This window comes from Martes martes (genome assembly GCF_963455335.1).
Source record: "Martes martes genome assembly, chromosome: 18".
NCBI lineage: Eukaryota > Metazoa > Chordata > Mammalia > Carnivora > Mustelidae > Martes > Martes martes.
Genome location: NC_137906.1, coordinates 39,307,944 through 39,330,627, shown reverse-complemented (window position 1 = coordinate 39,330,627; position 22,684 = coordinate 39,307,944). Strand labels below are relative to the sequence as shown.

At 54.8% G+C, this 22,684-nt stretch overlaps 1 protein-coding gene across 1 annotated transcript in view; it reads left to right on the top strand.

The window, feature by feature from the left end:
- Positions 1–9,539: 9,539 nt before the first annotated feature.
- LOC308359654 (ATP-binding cassette sub-family A member 17-like) overlaps positions 9,540–22,684 on the top strand; it is a gene marked incomplete at both ends in the record, with an annotated part of 58,517 nt that continues 45,372 nt past the window's right edge. The window contains 9 exon segments of the mRNA XM_080830863.1: positions 9,540–9,593; positions 9,823–10,081; positions 12,167–12,294; positions 13,190–13,352; positions 14,647–14,734; positions 14,736–14,901; positions 15,555–15,671; positions 16,534–16,651; positions 21,565–21,738. Coding sequence (XP_080686989.1) covers positions 9,540–9,593; positions 9,823–10,081; positions 12,167–12,294; positions 13,190–13,352; positions 14,647–14,734; positions 14,736–14,901; positions 15,555–15,671; positions 16,534–16,651; positions 21,565–21,738 — 1,267 coding nt within the window.

Genomic DNA, 22,684 nt, shown 5'->3' with positions numbered 1-22,684 from the left:
AGCGGCTGGGCAGCCGGGCGGGGAGGGGGCGCCTGCAACCGGGAGCCGGCGCTGACCCGGCGGCACAGGCTCCTGCAGGGGGCGCGCCGGCCGGCTCGCGCGTGCGCAGTGGGCCAGCCCTGCGGGTGCCCGGCCCGCCCGACGCCCCGCCCCGCCCCGCCCGCGCCTGCGCCTGCGCAGTGCCCCAGCGCCGCCGCACGGCCGGCAGGGGGCGCCGGCAGGGGGCGCCGGACTCCAGGGCGGGGCGTGGCGGCGTCCACCTGCCCTTTGGAGCGGCTGGAGCAGTCGCCTCCCCCAGCCGTTCCCTCCAGCTCTGTCCTCCTTTGGGCGCGGTCCCCTGTGTCGCGAGGGAGGGCGACTGGCCCCCTCGGACCTGGTGCGGACTGCCGGGGGGCGGGGAGGCCCAGGGGTGCTGGGTGGAGGGTGCGGAACTTTCTAGAAAACGGCCTGGCGGGTTGGAAACCCAGCATCCTGCGGTGTGTCCAGGGTCACGGGGCGGAGTTCAGAAGGGCGGGAGGGCCCGGGGGCCATGAGGCCAGGTGGGGGCCTCCTGAGCTGGGAGGTCGTGGGTTAGGGTTGCCAAGATCGGAAACAGACGGAGACGAGCCCCGCGGGGCCCCTGGGCGGACAGAGCCGGACTGGTCCCGGGCAGAGCTTAGGGTCGCCCTTTGTCGCAGGGCGAGCCTGACCCGGGTCGCTTCTTGCTGGTGCCGCTGCGAACGACAAAGCGGGACCCGCGGGCGCGGGTTGGCGGGAGGCGGGCGCCGAGAGGGGCCGCGTCGTCCCGAGCGCGCCGCGGTGCGGGCTGCCTGCCGCGCCCGACGCCCCCCGCCCCGGGGCTCGCGGGCCCGCTCCGCCGGCCTGGTTCGGCGCGTGCGCAGTCCGTGTGCCCTGGCGAGGCTCAGCGACTCGTTGCTCTCACGGGGGCTGCTGGGGAGCTGTGACTGGGCCGCGGCCACCTCAGACGCGAGGGATACAGTCGGGGGGGGGAGGGGCGTGAGGGGCGTGAGGCTGGGCGGCGGCCGCCGTGGGTGGGGCAGAGTCGCCTGCAGCGGCGAGGTCACGAGACCAGGCGGCGGGAAGCTGGGACCGGAGGGTCCCGAGGCCGGGTTGGGGTCCCCTGCGGGGCGGTGGGGTCGCGTGGCAGGGGCGGGGCGGGCCTGGGCCGGAGTCTCGTGGGCGGCGGCGGCGCGGGGCCAACAGTCGCCGCGGGCCGGCCCCCTCGGGTCCCCAGCGCCCGGACGGAGCGCCGTCGGGGGCCTACGGCTCGGGGGCTCGGGATCGTCCCGGCACAGGCGCACCTGCCGCCGGCTGCGTCGGCGCTTCCCGGGGCGCACTTGGGGCGGCCGCACCTGCCGCGCCCCGCGCACCTCCGCGACCGGGACGCGGCCGATCCGACCGTAAAGACAAGCCCCGAGTAGGGAAGCTTCGGTCCCCGCCGCCCCGAGACTCCGGGTTAGCGATGGAGGGTCTCCCTGCTACCGTCCGGAGCGGCGCTGTTTACGCGGGCTTTCGCGGGCCTCTCTTCCCTCTGTCTCCCTCAGCGGAAGGCGGGCTCCAGGAGGAAAGGGACTTGTCTAGTTCGCGGCGACATCTCAGGGTCCTGGAGCGCCCGGCAGAGAGGAGGCACCCGGCAAATATCTGCTGAATGAGGGGTCAGACGTCCTGGCTTCGCTCAGGCCCCGGCCCCTGGGCGAGTGCGGGCGTGTCATTTGACAGCTCAGAGCCGCCATCTCCTGTCCCTCAAATCAGGATGCTAATAGACTAGTAATAATACCAAACTCAGAAGGATTTTGTTTTCGGGTCAGATGGGAAAACGCGTAAACGCTTATCACGACGCCTGACACATAAGCACTAAGGAAGTGGTAGTCCCGGGTGAGCCTAGCGGGGCCTTACCGGCCTGGTCTTCACGGAGCAGACGGCCCTGAAGCAAATAAAACCCCCAAACCCAACAACTGAAAGCAGTTACAGTCGGGGTGGAGTGGATTATTAACGTGTGGCGAGCATCTTAAAACACCGTCTCTCCCCATCGTCCGGCCCAGGTGTCCGCCCGGAAACTCTATGAACCTCGCTGACCGGCGTCTTCCTCACTTTCCTCTTTCAAGAACCAGTCTGCCATCTCCAACTCATACTGGTTCCACCTTGCAATTTCCCCCCCAGCCCTTTCTAAACCTGGAAGGGTTCTGCGTGACCCAATCCGGGAACGGAGCGGGGCTGGGGCGGACTTCCCTCAGACGGAAGGTGAAGGCGGGGACCAGGAGGAAGGACCGCGGGACCGAGAGAGACGCCTGCGGAGTAGGGAAGGAACCTTTGTTCCTGACCCTGTTAGGGTGCGTGTGTGGTAATTATGATCGGTCATCGCAGTCATGAACCTGGAGGATACAAGGCCACTGGCGAAGGAAGACGTTCTGTAGGAACATTCTAGGCTCCAGACACCTGGTCACAAATGACAGCCCACAAGGGGTGAGCCCTTCGGATGGATCCTCAACAGTCACTCTTTTGCTCAAGGCTCACTAAACCTAGATGCTGTAGCTGGTATTCTTCCAAGTGGAGGCCCAGTTAAGGGGGATAATTTATTCAAAGTCACACAGTAGATGTGGGACTGGAGCCCAGGTATTCCGATGTCCGGGCTCCCGGACTCCTGACAGTCTCTGGGAGGTACATTACTCACACTCACATAGTGTGAAACCATGCCAGGTCATTCGTTACAGGGGATACTCCTTGGGGTTCCTGTGGCGCAGACATTTCTCAAGATGGATGGCAAAAATTAAGGTGATGCTCAAGGAAAACATAGGACTTTACAAAAGGCAGTAAACCTTGTCACTGCAGAAGTTGGCTGACAGATTTAGATATACACTTGTACACACTCTATGCTTTTTAAAAATGGAACCAATATGTCAGCTCCTATTTGCGAGGACACAAATTCTCTCTTTCCATCTGTATCTGTCTGTGCTTATATATATGTACGTTCTTGTACAGCAGTGCCCACGTTGGTGGTATTCAATGCAGAATTTCAGAATACAGCTTCTCTGATTGTTTCCATAGGAACAATGTTAGAATTGGAGGCTTCGTTCCAGACCAAGGGCTGTACACATACGCCTTCGTCCAGCAATGGAGAGGCATTAATATTGTAGTGGTTAAAACTGCTTATGGACGCTGGACACAGAGCCTCGAACTGAATCCCAGCCCTTAATGCCTCATGTAACCTCTTCGTGCCTTGGTTCCCTTGTGTAAAGCAGGGAGCACATAGTACTCGCTTCATGGGATTGCCGTGAGGATTCAAGGCTTGGAAACATATGGAATGCTTCAAAAATGCTCGGCACTTAGCAAGGGGCCAGTTCCTACTTCTGGGGAGGTTTTGAGTAAAGCCTTCTGTAATAATTTGCATATAGGTTTTGTATAAGAGATGTTATTTGTGTGTGTTTGAAAGTAAAAATGCCCATTTTATTTCAGTAACAATTTAGGAGTAGGATCATTGAATTGTATGGAAGTGTGTGTTTAGCTTTATGATAAAACGTAAGAAACACACGGCTGCACCATTTTGCATTGCCCCATTGGTTTATGTTTATAAGAGTTCCAGTCGCTCTGTAACTTTGCCATCACTGAAAAAATATTTTTTCCCGGCCATTCGAGTAGTTGGTCATGGTATTTTATGGTGGTTTGAATTTGCTTTTCCTAGTGACATAATGCTGAACATCTTTTCCTGGGCTTATTTGCCATACATACATCCTCTTTGGGGCAGCATCTTTAGAAATTGGGTGTTAATTTTCTTACTGTTGAGTTTTGAGAGTTTTATATATTCTGGTTAGAGCTCCTTTGTCAGGTAAGCAATTTGCAAATATTTCCCCCCGGTCTGTGCCTTGCTTTCCCACGCTGTTAATCTTTTGCAGAGAAAAACATTCTAATTTTAATGAAGCCCGACTTACCGATTTTTCTTTTATGCTTTTCATGTCGTATCTCAGGAATCTTTGCTTAATCCAAGGTCACAGGGATGTTCTCCTGTAGGTCGTTTTTTTTTTTCTTTTTTTTTAATTCCTAGAAATTTCAGAGTTTGAGGTTTCGCACTTAGGTCTATGCTATATTTTGAGCTGATTTTGTATCATGGATTTAGGTATCGATCAAAGTGGATTTTTCCCCCATACGTGATTCCATTTGTCCCACCACCCTCTGTTAAAAAGATAATTCCTTTTCTATTGAATTGCACTTTGTCAAAAATTGACTGTATTTGTGAACCTCTCTTTTTGAACTCTTTTTTTCCACTGGTCTGTGTGTGTATCTTTGATTTTTCAGTCCGGGCTTTGGCACACTTTTCCTGTAAAGGGCTGGAGGGCAAATGTTTAAGGCTGTGCATGCCAGGAGGCAAATTTCAGGGTATCATACACATCCTTGTTATATGAGACATTAATTTATATTAATTTAAATTAATATTAGTTTAAATTTAAAATTAATTTAAATAATTATATTAATTTATTATATTTTTCCAAAAAAGTTTATTCAAGACATTAATATAATAATTGAATGTAACTTCCTCTTTGCAACATAGATCTACTCACGAGAACAACGGAGTTCTTTTTTACGGGTTAATGCATTGCTTTGCCAGGGTTCAAAGATAGTACTCCCTACCTTCAGAATCTGTCGTAAATGCTTGTCTGTCACTGCGGACTGGTCACAAGATTTTGTGTATCTCACCTTGACTGGGACTTCCGTTGACTGTCTTTGTGGCTTGAAAGGCATTGATCGAACCCCGTTAGACTCCTCTCCATAACTTGCCTTGTTCCCGTCGTTGCATTATAGATTAGTTCCAGCCGGCTAAAGGTGAGATGGAGGTTCCTTAGTCACATAGTTACATCGATGTTAAAATAATGAAAATTTCCGGGGTGCCTGGGTCGCTCGGTGGGTTGGGCCTCTTGCCTTCGGCTCAGGTCAGGATCACAGGATCCTGGGATCGAGCCCTGCATCGGTCTCTCTGCTCAGCGGGGAGCCTGCTTCCTCCTCTTTCTCTCTGCCTGTCTCTGCCTACTTGTGATCTCTCTCTCTCTGTCAAATAAATAAATAAAATCTTAAAAAAATAATGAAAATTTCCTTTGCACGTACACTGAGGTCTGGAAAACACTGCTGGAGCTGTCGTCCGAGCTTGGAAGATGTTGCTTGTTTTGTCATCAAAGCAATCATACCACAGAAGAAGTCCCACCCAATAGGCACTGTAGGGGCTAAATTCAGAGTTATTCCGTGCTCGGTCGCTGTGGTTGAGGGCAGTTCTCCCAGCCCTTGGTTTGCAGGCTGGGCTGCAGTGGGCTGCGTTTGCCCATGGGCCATAGTTGGCCTGCCTAGGCTTCAGCTAATTCTATATTGTCTTGATTAGTGTAGCGTTAATGAGGCAGGAGGGGTCCCCCAGTTCTATTCCTCTTTCAATATGATTTTGGCTGTTTTAGTCCCTTTGCCATTCTGTGGGAATTTTAAAGTCACCTTGTTGATGTCTGTCATTGATACCGTAGAGATTTTTACTGGGATTTCACTGAATCTAAAAATCCGTTTGGGGGAACTGAAGTCTTCGTACAGACGTCTACAGTCCATGAGTATGGTATATCTTCCCATTTATTTCATTAAAAAAAAAAAACTCATTAATGTTCTTTCGTCTAGATTCTGGACATATTTTGTTGGACGTATTTCTAAGTATTTCATTTTATCGATACTATCACAAATGATACCTTGAAAAAACTTTGGGTTTCCACTTGTTCCTTGCTAGTATATAGAAATACAACTGACTTTTGTATATTGACCTCATCTCCCGGGACCTTGCCGAACTCACTTATCAGTTGTAGAATTTTTTTGGTAGATTTCTTGGGAAAATCATGACATCTGAGAGTAGAGACACTTTTCTTCTTACATTATTATTATTATTATCATTATATGCCTTCCTTGTAATGTTTTTGTCTGGCTTTGGTATCAAGGTAATGCTGACCTCATAATATGAGTTGGGAAGTAGCTTACTTCTTCTGCTTCATGGAAGAGATTGTGTAGAATTTGTATCATTTCTTCCTTAGATGTTTGTTAGAATTTGCTGATAAAGCCATCTGAGTCATGGTTTCTGTCTTGGGATGCTTTTAAATATGAATATAATTTCTTTAGTAGATAAAGGACTTTCAGGCTACCTATTTCCTCTTGAGTGAGTTTGAGTCGTTTATGTCTTTCCAGGAACTGGTTTCACCTAGGTAGTTGAACATAGAGAAATCAGTACTGTTACTGATAATATTCAGTTAATTTGAAATGTTTTCTTTATCCCGTACTAAATTCCCATGAATACTTTGGCGTATATATAGATTCTTTTTTTATTGAGCTGTTACTGTCCTAGTATGATATTCTCTTAATTAATGAAGTTATATAACAACAAATTTAATAATGTGGATAGTTTCTGGTTGTTATCTGTCCCTTTCAGACTTTTCTTGCCCGATTTCATACTTTTGTGCTTCCTGTGGATTTCTGAATCAGTTTTTTAAAAATCTTGCTGAAATCTTTATTGGTGCCATGTAAAATTTGTAGATTTATTTAGGAGAATTAAAATCTTCATACTGACTCCTCCTTTGCAGTGATATGTCTCCCCAGGGACACCTTGATGGCTGGCTGGTTAAGTGTACATCTCTTGATTTTGGCTCAGGTCATGATCTCAGGGATGTTAGATCAAGCCCCATGTTGGGCTGGGCGTGGAGCCTCTTTAAAATTCTCCCTCTGCCTCTGCCCCGCCACCCCTCTACCCCTCCACTGCTTGCTCTAAGTTTTTAATACTTGTTTATTTATTTGGAAGGGAGAGAGAGAGAGTGCGCACGCGCATGTGCACAGGCGAATGCGGGGGAGGCAGAGGGGGAGACCTGCATGGCCCTGCATATGTATATGTAGTATCAATATATTATAAGCAAGTCTTTTTCGAAGGTTAGAAAAAGAGAGAGATCCAGGTATACATGGTGGATTTTATCAAATGCCTGTTGGAATTTATTGACACAATAATATGTTTTGAATCTTTTGACCGATAAATATGGTGAATTACACCAACAGATCTCATGATAGTGAAAACAGTGAATCATTCCTGTATTTCTGGGATGGATTTCCCATTTGTTCATGGTGTTTTATTCCTCTCATGCACCTCATCAAGGGCTTTTATGTCTTTTCTTCAGTGAGAACGAGTTGTAGTTTTTTTGTTTGGGTGGTGGATTGGTTGGTTTTAAATGCTTTCCTTAAAGCATTTTGGGATCACTGTTACGGTAACAGGTTTTTCAGTACCGGACTTTTTCTGGCTTTACGTTTATGGATCAGTTCGAATAGCTTCAGAACGAACTGTCCCTTGCAGTTGAAAATGACTCACCCATTTGAGTTATTACTGCTTGTCCTTCTCCGCAGGCTCTTGGACAACTTTGTTGATTTCTTCACAGTTTATTTGCAGAACTATTTATGTTTTTAACAGTCTCTTCCTAGGGGCGCCTGGGTGGCTCAGTGGGTTAAGCCTCTGCCTTCAGCTCAGGTCATGATCTCAGGGTCCTGGGATGGAGCCCCCTGTATTAAATGTGATGCCCACGCCCCTCGCCGGGAGAGTCGGCAGTGCCACCATGAGAGCGGACAGAGTTTCCTTCCCTGTTGCGTTGATGCTGGAATGGTTAGCAAGTGTGTGTGGGAAGATGCTTGAAATGCATTTGTGCGGTTTGCCTTGGCCTCTTGCCATGAGAGCAGCTTGCCACGAGAGACATGCAGAGCAGAACTGCATGCGTCCCCACCAGCCGCGCTAACAAACCACCCCGGACCAGGCGCCGGAAACAACACGAATTTATTTCTGGAGGCTGGACGTCCAAGACCCAGGTGCCGGCAAGGTCGGATCTTGCGGCCAGTTCAGTCCCTCCGCTGGGCTTGCAGGCGGCTGCCCCGGGCTCGTGCTCGCCTGGTCTTCCCTCTGCGCCGGGCAGCCCTGGCCCACATCTCCTCTCACCGTACGGGCACAGTCAGGCCACCCTCACGGCCTCGTTTTGCCTTCGTCGCCTCTCAGAACAGTCACAGGCTGAGGTCCTAGGGTTGAGGACCTCAACACCGCGGTTGCGGGGGGGGGGTGGGGCACAATTCAGCCCACAACCAGACCTAAAGGCCAGTCCAGCCAAACCCAGGAGGCGGCAGGCCACGAGCAGGGAGTAAATGTCTGCGGTTGGGGTTGCCAGATAAGAAGCCTGCCCCCAAGGTTGACTAATATGATCGTGTCTTGTAGTCACTCTATTTTTAAGGAGGTGAAATTCACATCACAAAATGAGGCTCTTTAAAGTGTACCTTCCGGGGCGCCTGGTGGCCCCATCTGTTAGGTGTAGCACTCTTGGTTTCGGCTCCCGTCATGATCCCGGGGTCCTGGGATCGAGCCCCGCATCGGGCTCCCTGCTCAGTGGGGAGTCTGCTTCCCCCCCTCCCTCTGCCATTCCCCCCGCTCATGCTCATTCTCTCTCTCAAATTAATAAATCTTACAAAAAATCATGGAGCACACCTTCAGCGACTTTTAGTGCGCTCGCAGCCCTGTTTCTTCAGCTCCCAGCAGGCAGCGCCGGAGAGCCTTCTCCCTGAGGAATGTGCCTCCCTTCGTTCTTTCACCAACGGGAAAACGTCTTCATGGAAGTGAAAATCGTATCATGGTGGGAGCTAGAAGACAAAGCATGTGACCCCGGGGAAGTGGAGTGTGAAGGGGAAGGAACTCGCGGCTCGGCGGGCCTGCCCTTCCTCACAGGCCCGACCCTACACTCGCTGCGGCCCCGGAAGGCCTGTCCGCACCTCCGGAGAGCTCAGCACCTGCCGGCCAGGCTCTTGGGTCTGGCGACTCGGTGGCAGAACGAACACAAAACAAAACAAAACAAAAACAGGTCAAAAAACCCACAAAAAAGCAAAAAAACCCAACTCCCTGCCTTCGTGGGGCATATATTCTAGAGGGAAATCAGACCAACAGCGCGTTCAGTGGGATAAACGGGCTACGAAGAAGAACGAACACGGGAGACTGGTGGCATTTCCGAAATTTTACACAGGGCGGACGAAAGGCCTCACGGAGACGGCGGCTTTCCGTGGGGGTGATGCCCCAGGGGGACGAGCGCGGGCCACGAGCTGAAGCCAGTTCTGTCCCCTCTGGGTCTCGGCCAGGCCTGCCGCAGGCAGAAGTGGGAGAGGAGAAGAGCCGGGGAGGGCTTCGCATGTCCTCACGCTCCTGCTGGGAAGGGGGGTTTGGGGCCGTGGAGTCACATGGGCTGGGGGCTGGGGCAGGACCAGCCCTGCGCCCACCGCAGAACCCCCGGTGCAGGCTGCAGACAGACAGACAGAGGTCATCCCAGTGTCCTGCGCTGCAACCCCAAAGAGCCAGTGAGGTCACCCCTGGGGGTGTCAGTCCAGCCGGGGCACAGGGGTGTGGAAAGGTGGGCAGGGGAGGGGCAGCCAGCAGCAAGGCAGGGAGAGCCTCTGAGAGCTCCTTGAGGACCGATATCTGCCGGGTTTGCTTCCCAGCCGCTGCTGATCCCTCCTCTTCAGCTGCAAACATGACAACGGGCAGGAATTTAAGACTTCTTCTTTGGAAGAATTTCACCTTGAAGGTAGGTGAGGCGCTCGGTGGGGCCGTGGGCGTCTCCTGGGGTGGGACTGAATGTTGAAGTCAGGTTGGGTTCTAATAACGGAGGAAAGAAAAAAATCAACTTGGAACGGGGCCCCTTTCTGCAAGTGCGGCCGGTTCTCCGCGAACTGTCCTCGGGGAAGCCTCGCCACCGGGCGACTTAACGCGCGCGTCCTGCCTCGGGTGATCACGCGCTTTCCTTTCTGCTGCAGAAGCGGAAGCCCCTGGTCACCGTGCTCGAGGTCCTCGCGCCGCTGCTGTTCCCTGCGATCGTCATGTACGTTCGCCTCAACAGTGTGCCCAGCAAACGGCCCCCTTTGAACTCCCTCGCCGTCCACACCAGTTTGCCGCCGGAGTCCTTCTGCTTCCCCGCGCAGGCTCCATACCAGCTCGTGTACGTCCCGTCCCAGAGCGGAACGCTGAGGGCTGTCGCGGAGATGGTGCGGGACGCCTTCGCCGTTGAGTTCGAAGGTGAGACACGGAGGTGGGGGAGGGGCGGGGGGAGGGAGGGCGTTTTTCCAGAGTCGGAGGCCTTCTCCGGAGGGTGTTCACGGTCGTGATTCCAAATCTGGGGTCTCCGAATCCGAGAAAGTCTGCGGAGGTGGTGGCTGGGGCAGAGCAGCCCGGGGGGGATTCGGATCCCGCAGCCGTGCCCCCGACACTTGAGAGGTTCTGAATTAGTGTCCGACGGGTCTCTCTTCTCCTCCTGACCCCTTCTAGTCCCGTCTCTGCGTGGAGCCAGGGAGATCCTCCGAGGTCAGCGGGGGCTGGCCGGCCGGTGCTGCAGCCCCTCCAGGCGCTTCCACCACACGGGCAGTGGAAGAGCCAGGCAGACCCTCTCCAGGCTCCCCCGCCCCCCACGCCTCCCGCGGGCTGTGCCTGTCTATCCTTGTGCTGGCGCTGAGCCGAGCGGCTGGGGCTTAGGTCTCTCACCCGTGCCTCCGTCTCTCTCATCGCACCGCCACGAACAGCTCTCTGGGCGGCACCTGCCATTCCCGGCGGGGCTCCGGCTCCACGAGGACAGAGGCCCACATCTGTTCTGCTCCCCGCTGGGCCTACCACGTGCCTGGCACCCACGGCCCGCTGGGTACACGTTGACTGAATGGATGAATGCACTGAGCCCGACTCGGCTTTTCAAAACAGAGAGTCCACAAAACGTGGGGTGATTTCCCAAAGTTCTAATCATGGCATGTGTTTTTGTAAAGGCATTTCAATAACGCAGACAGTACAGAGTGAAAAGGCGGGGCTGTCCCCACCCAGCCCGGAGCGCTCCTCGTGCACACACTCCTTCCAAAGCCCGTCCGTGGCCACGCGTGTGGGGACCGCTGTTTGGTGCCTCGTGCTTGCCTAGCGCCCTGAAATCCCGTGCCAGTCCAGTAGTATCTCTCACAAACGTGAGATTGTGAAATGAACTACAGCGGAGCGATCTTCTCCGGGGAGGAGACACGGTGGTGAAGCCGTGAGGGTTAGGGACAAGCCATGCGGGGTCGGGGGTGACCTCAGGGCTCGGGGGCGGCCAGAGGGGGGACTGCCGCAGGGTAGGGGAGCTGGCAGCGGTGGGCGAGGAGGAAGGAAGTGGGGAGAGTGGTCCCACTGAGGTCGGAGTGTCTGCGGGAGCCTCAAAGTCCTTGTCCAGGTCCTGGGTTTCCTTCTCATTCCCAAGGCCACCCGCCGTGGGAAGGGTTTTAAGAGAAGTTACCTGATTTGTTCTAGAAGAGCCACCTCTGGCTGTTTTCTGGAAGAGAGACCACGGCCCATGGTCTTTGCAGACATTCAGGAGGAGGCCAGGGAGGGCACTGGACACACAGGCAGACGGAGCCGCGTGGATGAATTCGAGATCAGTCTACAGCAGGAGGGGCGCCTGGGTGGCTCCGTGGGTTGGCTGTCTGCCTTTGGCTCAGGTCGTGACCCCAGGGTCCTGGGATTGAATCCCGCATCGGGCTCCCTGCTCAGCGGGGAGCCGGCTTCTCCTTCTCCCTCTGCAGCTCCCCCTGCTTGTTCTCTCTCTCTCTCTCGGAAATAAATAAAATATCTATTTTTTAAGAGTCTGCGCTGGGACGTGGCGGGTCAGAGGCCCTCCTGCTCCCAAAACATTCAGGCTTTGTTTCCGGGCTGGTTTTCCACCCCATTTCCAGGGACCCCTCAGTGGCCTCCGCCAAGAAGAAAACATTTCTGTTCTGTCTTTCCTTAAGATCCCAGCTCAGGCAGTTTATCTTTTCTGGAGGTCGAGGTCTTGAACGTTTGCTTCTGTTTTATTGCTTCTGGCTCCTGTCTCGTGGTGTCCCCGTGCGGATTCTGCCCTGGGTCCTGGGCTGACCCCTGCTAAGAGGAGTGTGGCGCTGACTGTGGGTTCCGGGGCTTTCCTTCCAATCCTTGCGTGGCTCGCGGCCACTCGCCGTGTGCTCGCAGGTTTGCAGAAGGCTCGAGGGAGTGAGTGAGGCTTGCGGCCCTCATCAGAGAAGTGGGGGCCCCTGCACCTGCCCAGGGAGGACGGCGATGGGTGGGCTGCACGGGCCGTCCTGCCAGCCCCTCACGGACTGGGTCTTCTCTCTGCAGTTCTAGGCTATTCTTCAGTGCCCGTCTTGGAGAATTACATAATCCAGAATCCCAAAGGCTTCTACGTGTGGGCTGGAATTGTCTTGGATCACAGCTTCGGGGACAGCAAGCAGCCCCTGCCACTGAAGGTAAGGACAGCCTCTCTGGCACGGCCTGATGGCACTGCCCAGCCCAGGGGGTGAGTCCGCGAGTGAGTCTCGTCCCCTGAGCTGCCCCTCTGTTATCCCGTGTTACTGTCCTGTCTTACTGCCGGAGGAGGGAAGCGAACGCTCCGGGTTTCACCTGCTGCAGCCTAGACCCGGGGGCCCCTCCGGTTCTCAGGTTCCTTCCAAGGGAAGCCTCGTGCGGGGGAGGCTGCCTCCGAGGGGAGGGGACCGCGCTGGCCCGCCGCCTGGTTACGGACGGACTGGAAGCCCGCTCCGCAACCGCTGGCCGTCTAGCTGTGGGAAGGGCACTGGCCTTTCTGGGCCTCAGTTTCCTTGACAGTGTAATGGGATTAATCGTAGGTCCTGACTTGGAGCCGTAGATGAGTTTGTGCCCAGAAGGGAGCCGGGAAGAGGCATTTTCCAGAAGGACTGGTCCTAGTCACCACGGTGACGAGCACCGACTCAGAGTGGTAGGTCTGTCTGTCTGAGGAGAAGGCAGGGGTTCCTGTCTGGGGTGGGAAAGCTCTGGTGCCGGGCCATACCGTCGCGTCTAGAGTGTCAGAACCTGCGTGGGGTGCTGGAAGGCAGAGACGGACGTATGTATCCACAGCCAGCAACGCGCGGCTAGCACGAAGGCCAGGCTCGCCCCGGGGTCACCGACTGGACCCCCCAGTCCGTCGGGGGGTGGGTGAGGTAACCCCCCGGCTTCCCTGACGAGGACACAGCTACAAGAAGGCGCACGACTTGCCCAACCGAGGCCTCCTCACGGGGGCTCCGAGCACTCCCCGGAGCGGGCCGGCCTCAGGCCCGGGGCTGCTCCGTCCTGGGTCCTCTGGGCGTCGGGGTCTGGTAACCGTGGCCCCCCTTCCCCCCACAGATCAAGTACCGCCTGCGCCTGAGCCGCGTGCACAGGAGCCCCTTGGCCTTGAAGGTCGCCGCCTACCATGAGCGCCTGGAGGGCTGGTGCACGGGCCTGCGCTACCCTCTGAACCCGAGCCAAGTGCCCCGGGCCTTTGGACATTTCGACGGGGGCCTCCCTCGTGAGGAAGCCCGCGTGCGCGCCGCCTGGCCCCAAAAGTTTCGGGAGAGGATGAGGGAGAAACGGTCAGAGAGTGTCACTGGGCAAAAGCCTTTCGTTCTAGAGGAAGCGGCAGTGAGGAGTCTCCCTGTGTTGCAGCGAAGCCAAACTGCTCCGAGAAGGAAGGAAGCGTTTTACAGAAACAAGGAGGGGGCGTCCCTCATGCTTCCGTGCACACTAACATTTGCCTTAGCTTCGGGCAGGTTGGGGACACCCGCTCGTCCTCCCGAAGGACGCACGCTCCCCACGTCACCGTAGAGCTCTGGGCTCCCTCTGTCAGGGGCTCAGGGGGCCTCCCTGCAGGGCACGAGCTGCTCGCAGGACACGGCGCCGACAAGCCGCACCTCACTGTGGGACGAGCCCACACCTTGGGCCTGCCCGGCCAGCAAGGGAGAACGTAAACCAAGGGCTCACAGACCCATGTGATTCCAGAAAGTTTCCAGCCCTTCTGCAGAGGAAACTCCAACATGCAGTCAAGACCACGTGACACCTCCCGGGATTTTAGTACCGACCGCGTGTTCCTCCCGCATTCATCCTCCCGGATCTGGGGTCCACGGGGGGCTGGGCCCTCGGGAGACCTTGGTCGCCTTGACCTCACTCCTGTGCGCCCTGCCCTGGCTCTGCCCACAGGACGGCCCAGAACCGCGCTTGGAGACGGGCCGTTACCTCTTACAAGACCCCCAGGCCCGGCGTCTCTGCCCTCCACCCTTCATCTTTTCCCAAAAGACGACCTCAGCCCACCGATGACACTGTATCACAACAAGGGCTGCTTACGGTCACGACTGTTTGTGAGGCTTGGCAGCACACTCTGATGCCCGTTACCCTCGGAACACAGCGGTGACCGCTCAGGGACAGGTCACAGTCGGGGAGGAGGGGCCGTGTCTCCCAAGTGCTTTGAATTGAACCATGTCATGCGTCTTGGATGACTGGGAGTGCAGAGCGGGCCCCCTTTCCCTGGAGCCCGAGCGCTGAGCAGAGGGGCTGTGGGCCCATCACACGAGAGCGTTGTGGGGGACGTCCCTTGTCTCCTCGGGACACCTTTGCCCCGGTCTCTGATAGAAGGCGCCAGTCACAGCCACGGGGGCCATGACGACTCTGCTCCTTCTTCCACGCGGCAGCAGGAAGGGGCAGCCTGTCGCCCTCCCGTCGGCGTGCCTTCATGACTCGTTAGCCGCCACCGTCTGACTCTTCGGGTGTCCTGCCGCGTGGGGCTTCCGGGGTGTCTCACGCCCGGTGTGCGCTCTGCCCTCATGCAGGATACAGCAGGGAAGGCTTCCTGACCCTACAGCACGCGCTGGACAAGGCCGTCATGGGGCACCGCGCCCACAATGCCACCGCCCAGATGGGGCCTCGCGGTGCTGGTGAAGCGGTTCCCGCACGGAGCCCACACCCGGGACACGTTCTTGCTGGTCCTCCAGAGCGAGTTCCCTCTCCTGCTCACGCTCAGCTTCCTCTGTCTCGAGCTCATCGTCATCAATTCCGTGGCCCTGGAGAAGGAGAAGAGGCTGAAGGTAACCCGGCCGGCGTGGGACGCAAGCCTCCGCCGGGACCCGGCGGGGGGGGGGGGGGCGCGAGTGAGAAATGACCGGAGCGGGATGAGGCCAAGGCAGGGCAGAGGTTGCCGAGGCCTCAGAGGGCCTCCAAGGGGAGCTGGGAGGTGGACCGTCTTCCGTCCCTGGACCTGCTTGTCACTGAGGTGACCCCATCTGTTGTGACGATGTGAGCCCTTGCTTCGGGGCTCGGGCGGGGGCGCCGATCAGGAGGGGCTTGCTGAGGGGCTCCCTAAGAAACGCACAGGAGGGGGTGACCCCCCGGGAGCCGCTGTCTTGCCGCTGCAGCCAGGAGCCCTCTGCCGGGAGCCCCCGCGGGGCACGGGGCTGATCCCGCCGGTTTCCCTGCCGTCCTCGCTCCCGTGACTTCTCTCCTCACCGTTGGCTCTTTGGAGGCCATCGACCTTCCTACTCTCTGATTTTCTTCCCCTTTGATTGATTCTTGTGACTGTGTCTAGACATAGCCTCCCGGGACCCTGTCCGGCCGCACCCGCCGTGGCGTTTGCTCCGCGTGCTGGCGCACACAGCGTGCTCTATACCGAGGCTGGCTGGGCAGGGGCCGTGGGCGTCTCGGCCGAATGCGGCGAGGCAGCGGGCTCTTCTGCTTTCCCCAGGAGTACATGTGCGTGATGGGAGCGAGCAGCCGGCAGCACGGGGCCGCCTGGTTCCTCGTGTTCTTCATCTCCGCCCTCATCGCCGTCTCTCTCATGACCGTCCTCTTCTGCACGCAGGTATGCGTCTCCGGGGCCCGAGGGGTGCTCAGCAGTCCAGACGGGGGCCGGGGGTGTGTGCTGAGACTCGGCACCCGGCGAGCACACAGCTAGCGGTACCGCACCTTGGTGGGGCTCAGGTGCGGCATGTGCACCACCCGGGAGAGCCCGGCCCTCCTTCCGCTCCCGGGTCTGCGAGGGCTGGCCACGGGCATGGTTAGTTTCATTAGAAAAGTGGAATTCCGAGAGATGTATTTCAGAAACTTTAAGACACTTTAAGGAGAGTTGAAAACAGTTCTTGGAAGAGATGAGGACATCTCTCAGGCCCTGCTACCTTGTTAAACTTTCCTTCCACGCTGCTGTTGAAGTTCGGGGTTCCGATTTGCTAACTTTCATTCAAGGACTAAATGATCATCCCCCACGTGGATGTATGAAAATCTACCTTCTAAGTTACCAAAGTTGGGGCCCTTCGGGTAAGGGAAGGCAAGAAAACCCAGACCACACAGCACAATACGTAAAACAAAGAAGATGACCAGAAAGTGTCAAAAAGAGGAGACAGAAGTAAGCTGCCAAAAGGAATGCTGTAGTCCTCTGTACTAGTGACAGTGACCAATGGGATAAACTCCCTCATGAAAGCAAGGGATTCACCCTGAATTCAGACTTGCGCCTTCTTTTAAGAAAGGTGCACGGACAAGGCATCATCTGTAAATGATCATGGACACCAGACTGAAGTCTGCCTCCAAAAAATCGGCCTGTGTTGTTTAATTAGGATCATCTTGTGCGTTTTCTGTGTGTGTGTTTATTTCCTGCCTTGTTAACGGGTATTTCGTGCCTTCTCATTCCCTCCACGTAAACACAGCGTGCGTCTGTGGCTGCCTCGCAGGTGAACAGTGTGACGGTGTTCAGAAACAGCGACCCTAGTTTGATATTCGTTTTTCTACTGTGCTTTGCCACGGCCACCATTTTCTTTGCATTCGTGATCAGCACATTCTTTCAAAAAGGTGAGTCCGGACGCCGCTGGCTGTCAGGGAGGGTGTTCGTGACTTCTGTTTCTGGCAGTGCTGCTCTTTAGTCCACCCACGGCACGAATTATCGTGCCTCCAAATCCAGGTTGTCACCTCCGAGGTTACTGTGGCAAAGGGCTAATTCCATGCCCCATCAAAGGCTTAGGGAACCAGCTCGTGTAGGTATGTTTTTCTGCTGTTTGGCTTCTCAATGTCGTTTCAGAGGGATGCAAATGGTTAAGTCCCATGTTGGAGAGAGATGAGGGGTCAGACATCAGTGCCGATGGTTTCCCAGGTCTTGGTTGTGACTTGGGCACAAAGGTAGGGTAGCTTCCAGGACACCATAGTAAGAACGGAATTCCTGGGACTTCGGTCCTGTCAGGAGGGGTGTTACCTCTAAAATTATTGGGAGAATCAGGGGCGGCTGGGTGGCTCAGTGGGTTACGCCTCTGCCTCCGGCTCAGGTCATGATCGCAGGGTCCTGGGATGGAGCCCCGCATCGGGCTCTCTGCTCAGTGGGGAGCCTGCTTCTCTCTCTCTCTCTCTCTCTCTGCCTGCCAAATAAATAAATAAAATCTTTAAAATAAAATAAAATTGGGGTGCCTGGGTGGCTCAGTGGGTTAAAGCCTCTGTCTTCGGCTCACATCATGATGTCAGGGTCCTGGGATCGAGTCCCATGTGGGGCTCTCTGCTCGGCAGGGAGCCTGCTTCCCTTCCTCTCTCTCTGCCTGCCTCTCTGCCTACCTGTGATCTCTGTCTGTCAAATAAATAAATAAAATCTTTAAAATAAAATAAAATAATTGGGAGAATCAATGAACTACTAGGGACACAAATAACAGGACATGGGGTCAAAGTCCGAGTGTGGGAGAATTCCAATAGAGAGGCAGAGGTAAAAACATTCATGGAGGGCGGCTCCAGCAGTTGGTGACAAAAAGAGGGTTTACGAGAACTTGGGCAAAAATCAAAATATGTTATAAATGAAGCCAGGCAGTTTACTCTTGACATCTGTGAATATTTTACATCAAACATCATGTTGTAATATTCTACTATGTGGGCCCCGGCAAATACCAACTCCGCCAAGACGGGAGTGTGTTCCTTGGGAGGTTGACTGCGCCTGGACGCTGTCTCCTGATTCCCGAGTCCCCCCATCCCGCAGTAGCTCCAGGGCGAGCGTGGCGGGAGTGGGGGTCGAGCAAGAGAATTATGTGGGGAAACCTTGGAGCACGAGTATCAAAGGGTGCTTCAAAGTTAAGGCTAACATGGTGCTGAAAACGAAAACCCAAAATACTGAACTTGTGGTCACGCACAAGAAGGAAGCAGAGGGCTGGAAAGAAAAGGCAAAACCAAAGAGGTCAGATGCACAGCAAAGCAAGACCAGACCAGAGAGCAAGTAGCAGGAAGAGTCCCAAGTGGGGGCAGGAATGCAGCTGCAGGGTGCGCCATCCGCCGACTTTTGACGAAGGGGCCGGGACGATCCAGCAGGGCAGGTTTAGTCTTTTCAACAAAGAGTGCCGGACCAGCTGCGTGTGTACATACACAAGGATGACGTTGGGCCTCCGCCTCACACCGTACATAAAAATTAAATCAAAGTTGCTTACAAACCCAAAGGTAAGAGCTAAAGCTACAAAACCTTTAAAAGAAAATTCAGCCATGAATCACTGTGATCTTGGGTTAGATGGTGTTTTCTTTTTTTTTTTATTTTTTTTTTAATTTATTTATTTGTTAGAGAGAGAGCGAGCGAGCACAGGCAGACAGAGTGGCAGGCAGAGGCAGAGGGAGAAGCAGGTTCCCCGCCGAGCAAGGAGCCCGATGTGGGACTCGATCCCAGGACGCCGGGATCACGACCCGAGCCAAAGGCAGCCGCCCAACCAACTGAGCCACCCAGGCGTCCCTAGATGGTGTTTTCTTAGACATGACACCCACAGCGTAAGTCATAAGGAAGAGGCTCGATAAATTGGACTAAATCAATATTAAAAACTTTTGTGCTTCAAAGGATACCATCAAGAAAGTGGAAAGACAACCCACAGACTGGGAGAACACATCTGCAAGTTGTTTGTGTGTGTATATATATATGTTTATATATATATATTTTATATATATATATAAAATATATATACATATATATATGTGATGCGTATCCAGAATAAATGAAAGAAAACTTACAACTGAAAAATAAAAACACAGATATTCCAGACTCATTCTGTAGGACACCATTATCTGGATACCCAAACCGGGAAAGACAGCAGACCAATAAAACTACACACCAGTATTCCTTACAAAGAGAAATGTAAAAATCCTCCTCAAAATACTAGCAAACTAAACCCAATAGCATAGTTAAATGATTACACACCATGCCAAGGGGGATTTATACCACGAATACAAGGAGAATCACCACTGTATTTCAAGTACACTCGAATTAAAATAAAAAGCTTAATTTAAAAAAAGAATAATTCGGGGCGCCTGGGTGGCTCAGTGGGTTAAAGCCTCTGCCTTCGGCTCACATCATGATGTCAGGGTCCTGGGATTGAGCCCGGCATCGGGCTCTCTGCTCAGCAGGGAGCCTGTTTCCCCCTCTCTCTCTGCCTGCGTCTCTGCCTACTTGTGATCTGTCTGTCAAATAAATAAATAAATAAATCTTAAAAAAAAAAGAATAATTCAACATATGAAAAACAATAAATGTTAACACACTACTTTGGATGCAGGAAAAAATAAACACAATTTTATTCACTTTTATTTGTCTCAAATGATACTGAAAAAGCATGGGACAAAATCCAGTACTTTTCATGATAAAAACACTTAGCAAACTAGAATATAAAGGAATTATCTCGACCGATAGTGAGCATTCACAAAAACCCTCTAGCTAACCTCATATTCAATGCGGAACAAGTGGAAACGTTCCCCATAAGATCGGGAAAAAGATAAGACGACCACTCTCCCCTCTGCTGCTCAACAACGTACAGGAAGTTCTAGGCAGAGCAATTAAGAATGAAACAGAAAAGGCAGCTGGAGAAGAAGAAGCAAAACTCTCTCCATGCAAACATGACACGATCTTATATAGAGAAAATCCTTAAGAATCCACAGTAGCAACTTTTAGAGCCATTAAATAAGTTCCGCAAGTTTGCAGGCTACAGATGGACACGCAGAAAACCGTTGTGTTTCTAGACACTAGCAGTGAACGCTCCAAAAAGGAAATCGAGAAAACAATTCCACTTAAAACGCCTCCCCAAATGTCTGTGATTTATGACGGGGCCCCAGGAAATGCCTCCCTGGCGATCTCTGAAGGATGCCAGCGCTGCCACCCAGGACCCCGCCCACCGCCAGGCCACCAGTGGGAAGGTGTCTCCCCACTCCCGCCTGCTGCCTCCAGACCACGCCTCTGCCCTCCCTGCTCAGAGCGCTCAACCCCTTTGACCAGGAGGGTGTCATCCGACTAGACCACACTCCTTCTTACCCAGGAGTCTGCTGCCGCCTGTCCCCTTCCGCGCTCGCTGGAGTGCTTCATTCTCTAAACCTCAGCCTTGCCGGGAACACCTCATTCTTGGCCCCCCATCTCCCTGTTTAGCTTCTTCCCTCTCGCACCCGCCTCTCCAGGTACTTCTTTGACCCCCATCGAGACACCTGATTGTCGCCCCTAACGCTGCTCCACTAGCCATCACCCCGCCGTGTGCCTGGCCGGCTTCCCCAGCCGCTCCGATCCCGTGGCCCATCGCGACTTTGACTCCTTAAACTTACACCTGTCGACTGTCCGCTGAGCTGGCGCTGCAGGTGCCTGGCTCCCACCAGGCTCCCCGTCCCCCTGCACCTGCACCTGAGCAGGAGAGCTCGGCTGGAGAAAAACTCTCCCCTGCGCGGCCTGGTTTCCGGGTCTCAGTGAGGTCCCCTGGCCTTGCAACCCACCCACGTCCCCCGGTCAGTTTGCCTCACACCTCTCTGAGACAGCACTTTGGAACCTCTTCCTGACCCTGCAATGGACCGCAGCCTTTCTCCCCTCCGCACCGAGGCTGACAGCTGCGCTGGCCTCACGGGGCTCTCTGTGTGGACCCTGACCTTGAGCAAGTCCACACAGACGGTGCATCCGCTTCCCCCTCTGAGAAACGGGAAAGCCACAGTATTTGTGACTCTGTTACGAGGATTAAATGGGATATTACAGGGAAAGTGCTGAGAACAGTACTTGGTACAGAGCAAAAGCTTAATAAATGTTAGCAGTTCTTAATGCCTGTTACAAACGGAGAACCTGAAACTCAGAGACGTCGACAAGACCCAGGGTCAGCCATGGTTCATAAAGCCAGCTTCGGGCAGGGCCGCCTGGAGCTTCAGCAGGGCTCTTTCCTTCGTGGATGCCGGCCTCACTTCCCCGGCTCCTACGCTCTCCACTTCCCGGCAGCTGAACGTCGGCATCGCACCCGAGCTCGTCTCCCAGCCTGCGGTCGGCCTGGCTCATCTCCCAGTCCGGAGGGCCGTGCTCACAGCCGGGAAAACCCCGAGACCCTGACCGTACTTCCCTCGCTGCACGACCCCGCGCAGACGTATTTACTGTGGCTGAGCCTCCGTTTCCTCCTCTGCCAGCAGGGAGGGCGTGAAGGCTCTGTAAGGGGCTGTCGGCAGGCTGCTGGGCTGGGGGCCGCGGCGTGGGCCACCATCTGTGCAGGAGAGGGTGCGGGCTGCAGGAGACGCTGTCCCTGCTGTCTGCGGCAGTCACAGACCTGTGCCCTTACGGATCCGTTCCCGCCGGCTAGTGCCGCAGGTGCCCTTAGCCTTTCCATAGTGGAAGCACAGACTCTGCAAAAGGCTGCTTCCCTTCTGGGACACCGAGGCCCCCGCAGATCGCCCGCCCCCCACCCCGGCCGAGGCGGGAAGGGGCGTGGGCCACCTGGCACGTGGCTGATGGCCGCTGCCATGTCTTCCCGCAGCCCATGTCGCAGCTGCCGCGGGGGGCGTCATCTTCTTCTTCACCTGCCTCCCGCACCTGTACTCCACGTTCAGCTACCCCCAGAGGACGCACCTCCAAAAGCTGGCCTTCTGTCTGCTCTCCAACGTGGCCATGGCGCTGGGGGTCCGATTAATCTCTGCATTTGAGATAAAAGGTGAGCCCTCCCTTTCCCGCGGGGTGGGGGTGGGGGTGACCTTGAAGCTCAGAGGGGCCAGGTGACCTGTGTTTCCGCGCGGCCTTCACAGGCGGCTTCCTTCAGCCTCGGGAGCGTTTGCAACAGCCCGGCAACCGCGGTGGGTGGTGGGACACGGTTCACACCACACAGCTCTCGGGGGTTTGGGAGCCCAGCTAAAGCCAGTAACGACTTCGGCAATTACAAGCCTACGTAGTTAAATGGGAAAGACAGAGTCGAGGTGGTGAGCACGTTAGAACTTTCCAGATAACGGAGGGCCATTCGCAGACGCCGCGTTCCTTGCACACAGACTTGGGGGCGGCCTGGGGGCCTCGCAAGCTCTGCTTTGGGAAGCGCACCCCCACGGGCTCGCCTGTCCTACCTTCTGGAGGCAGGAGAATTCCTCGGAATGCGGACGCCCACCGCAGAAGCTGGCAGCTGGCACGTCCAAACCGAGGGCCCGCTGGGCTCAGGAGGCTTTCTGGGCGGCACTGGCGCCCATCCCAGCGGCATGAAGCGGGCAGGCCATGGACACTGTAGCAAGTGACTTCACAGCGACCTCACGGCTCAGTGTCGGCTTCTATCTCGAGTTCTGGTTCTAGACGCTACGGCTTGGTTTGGGGACCGGCAGCAGGGATGGGAGTTCTAGGTTGGGTCTGGTTTGTGTGTCTTCTTACTGCAACAGAGATACTTTCCAATGACCTGGAACCACCTACCAATTAACTTCTCTGTTAAATAGGGTGGTCTCAATGGGTTAAGGGTGTGAAGGGTTAAGGGTGTGAAGCTGACCAGAATTTATTGCTGGTGAGTGGCTGTCCTTAAGAAAACATCGATGAGGCCACACTTCCCAAATAAGCATGGGGGAAAGTAGAATTAATAAGGTCTCTGTGACTCCTCCTATGTTAAGGAGCGGATAGGGGAACTTTAT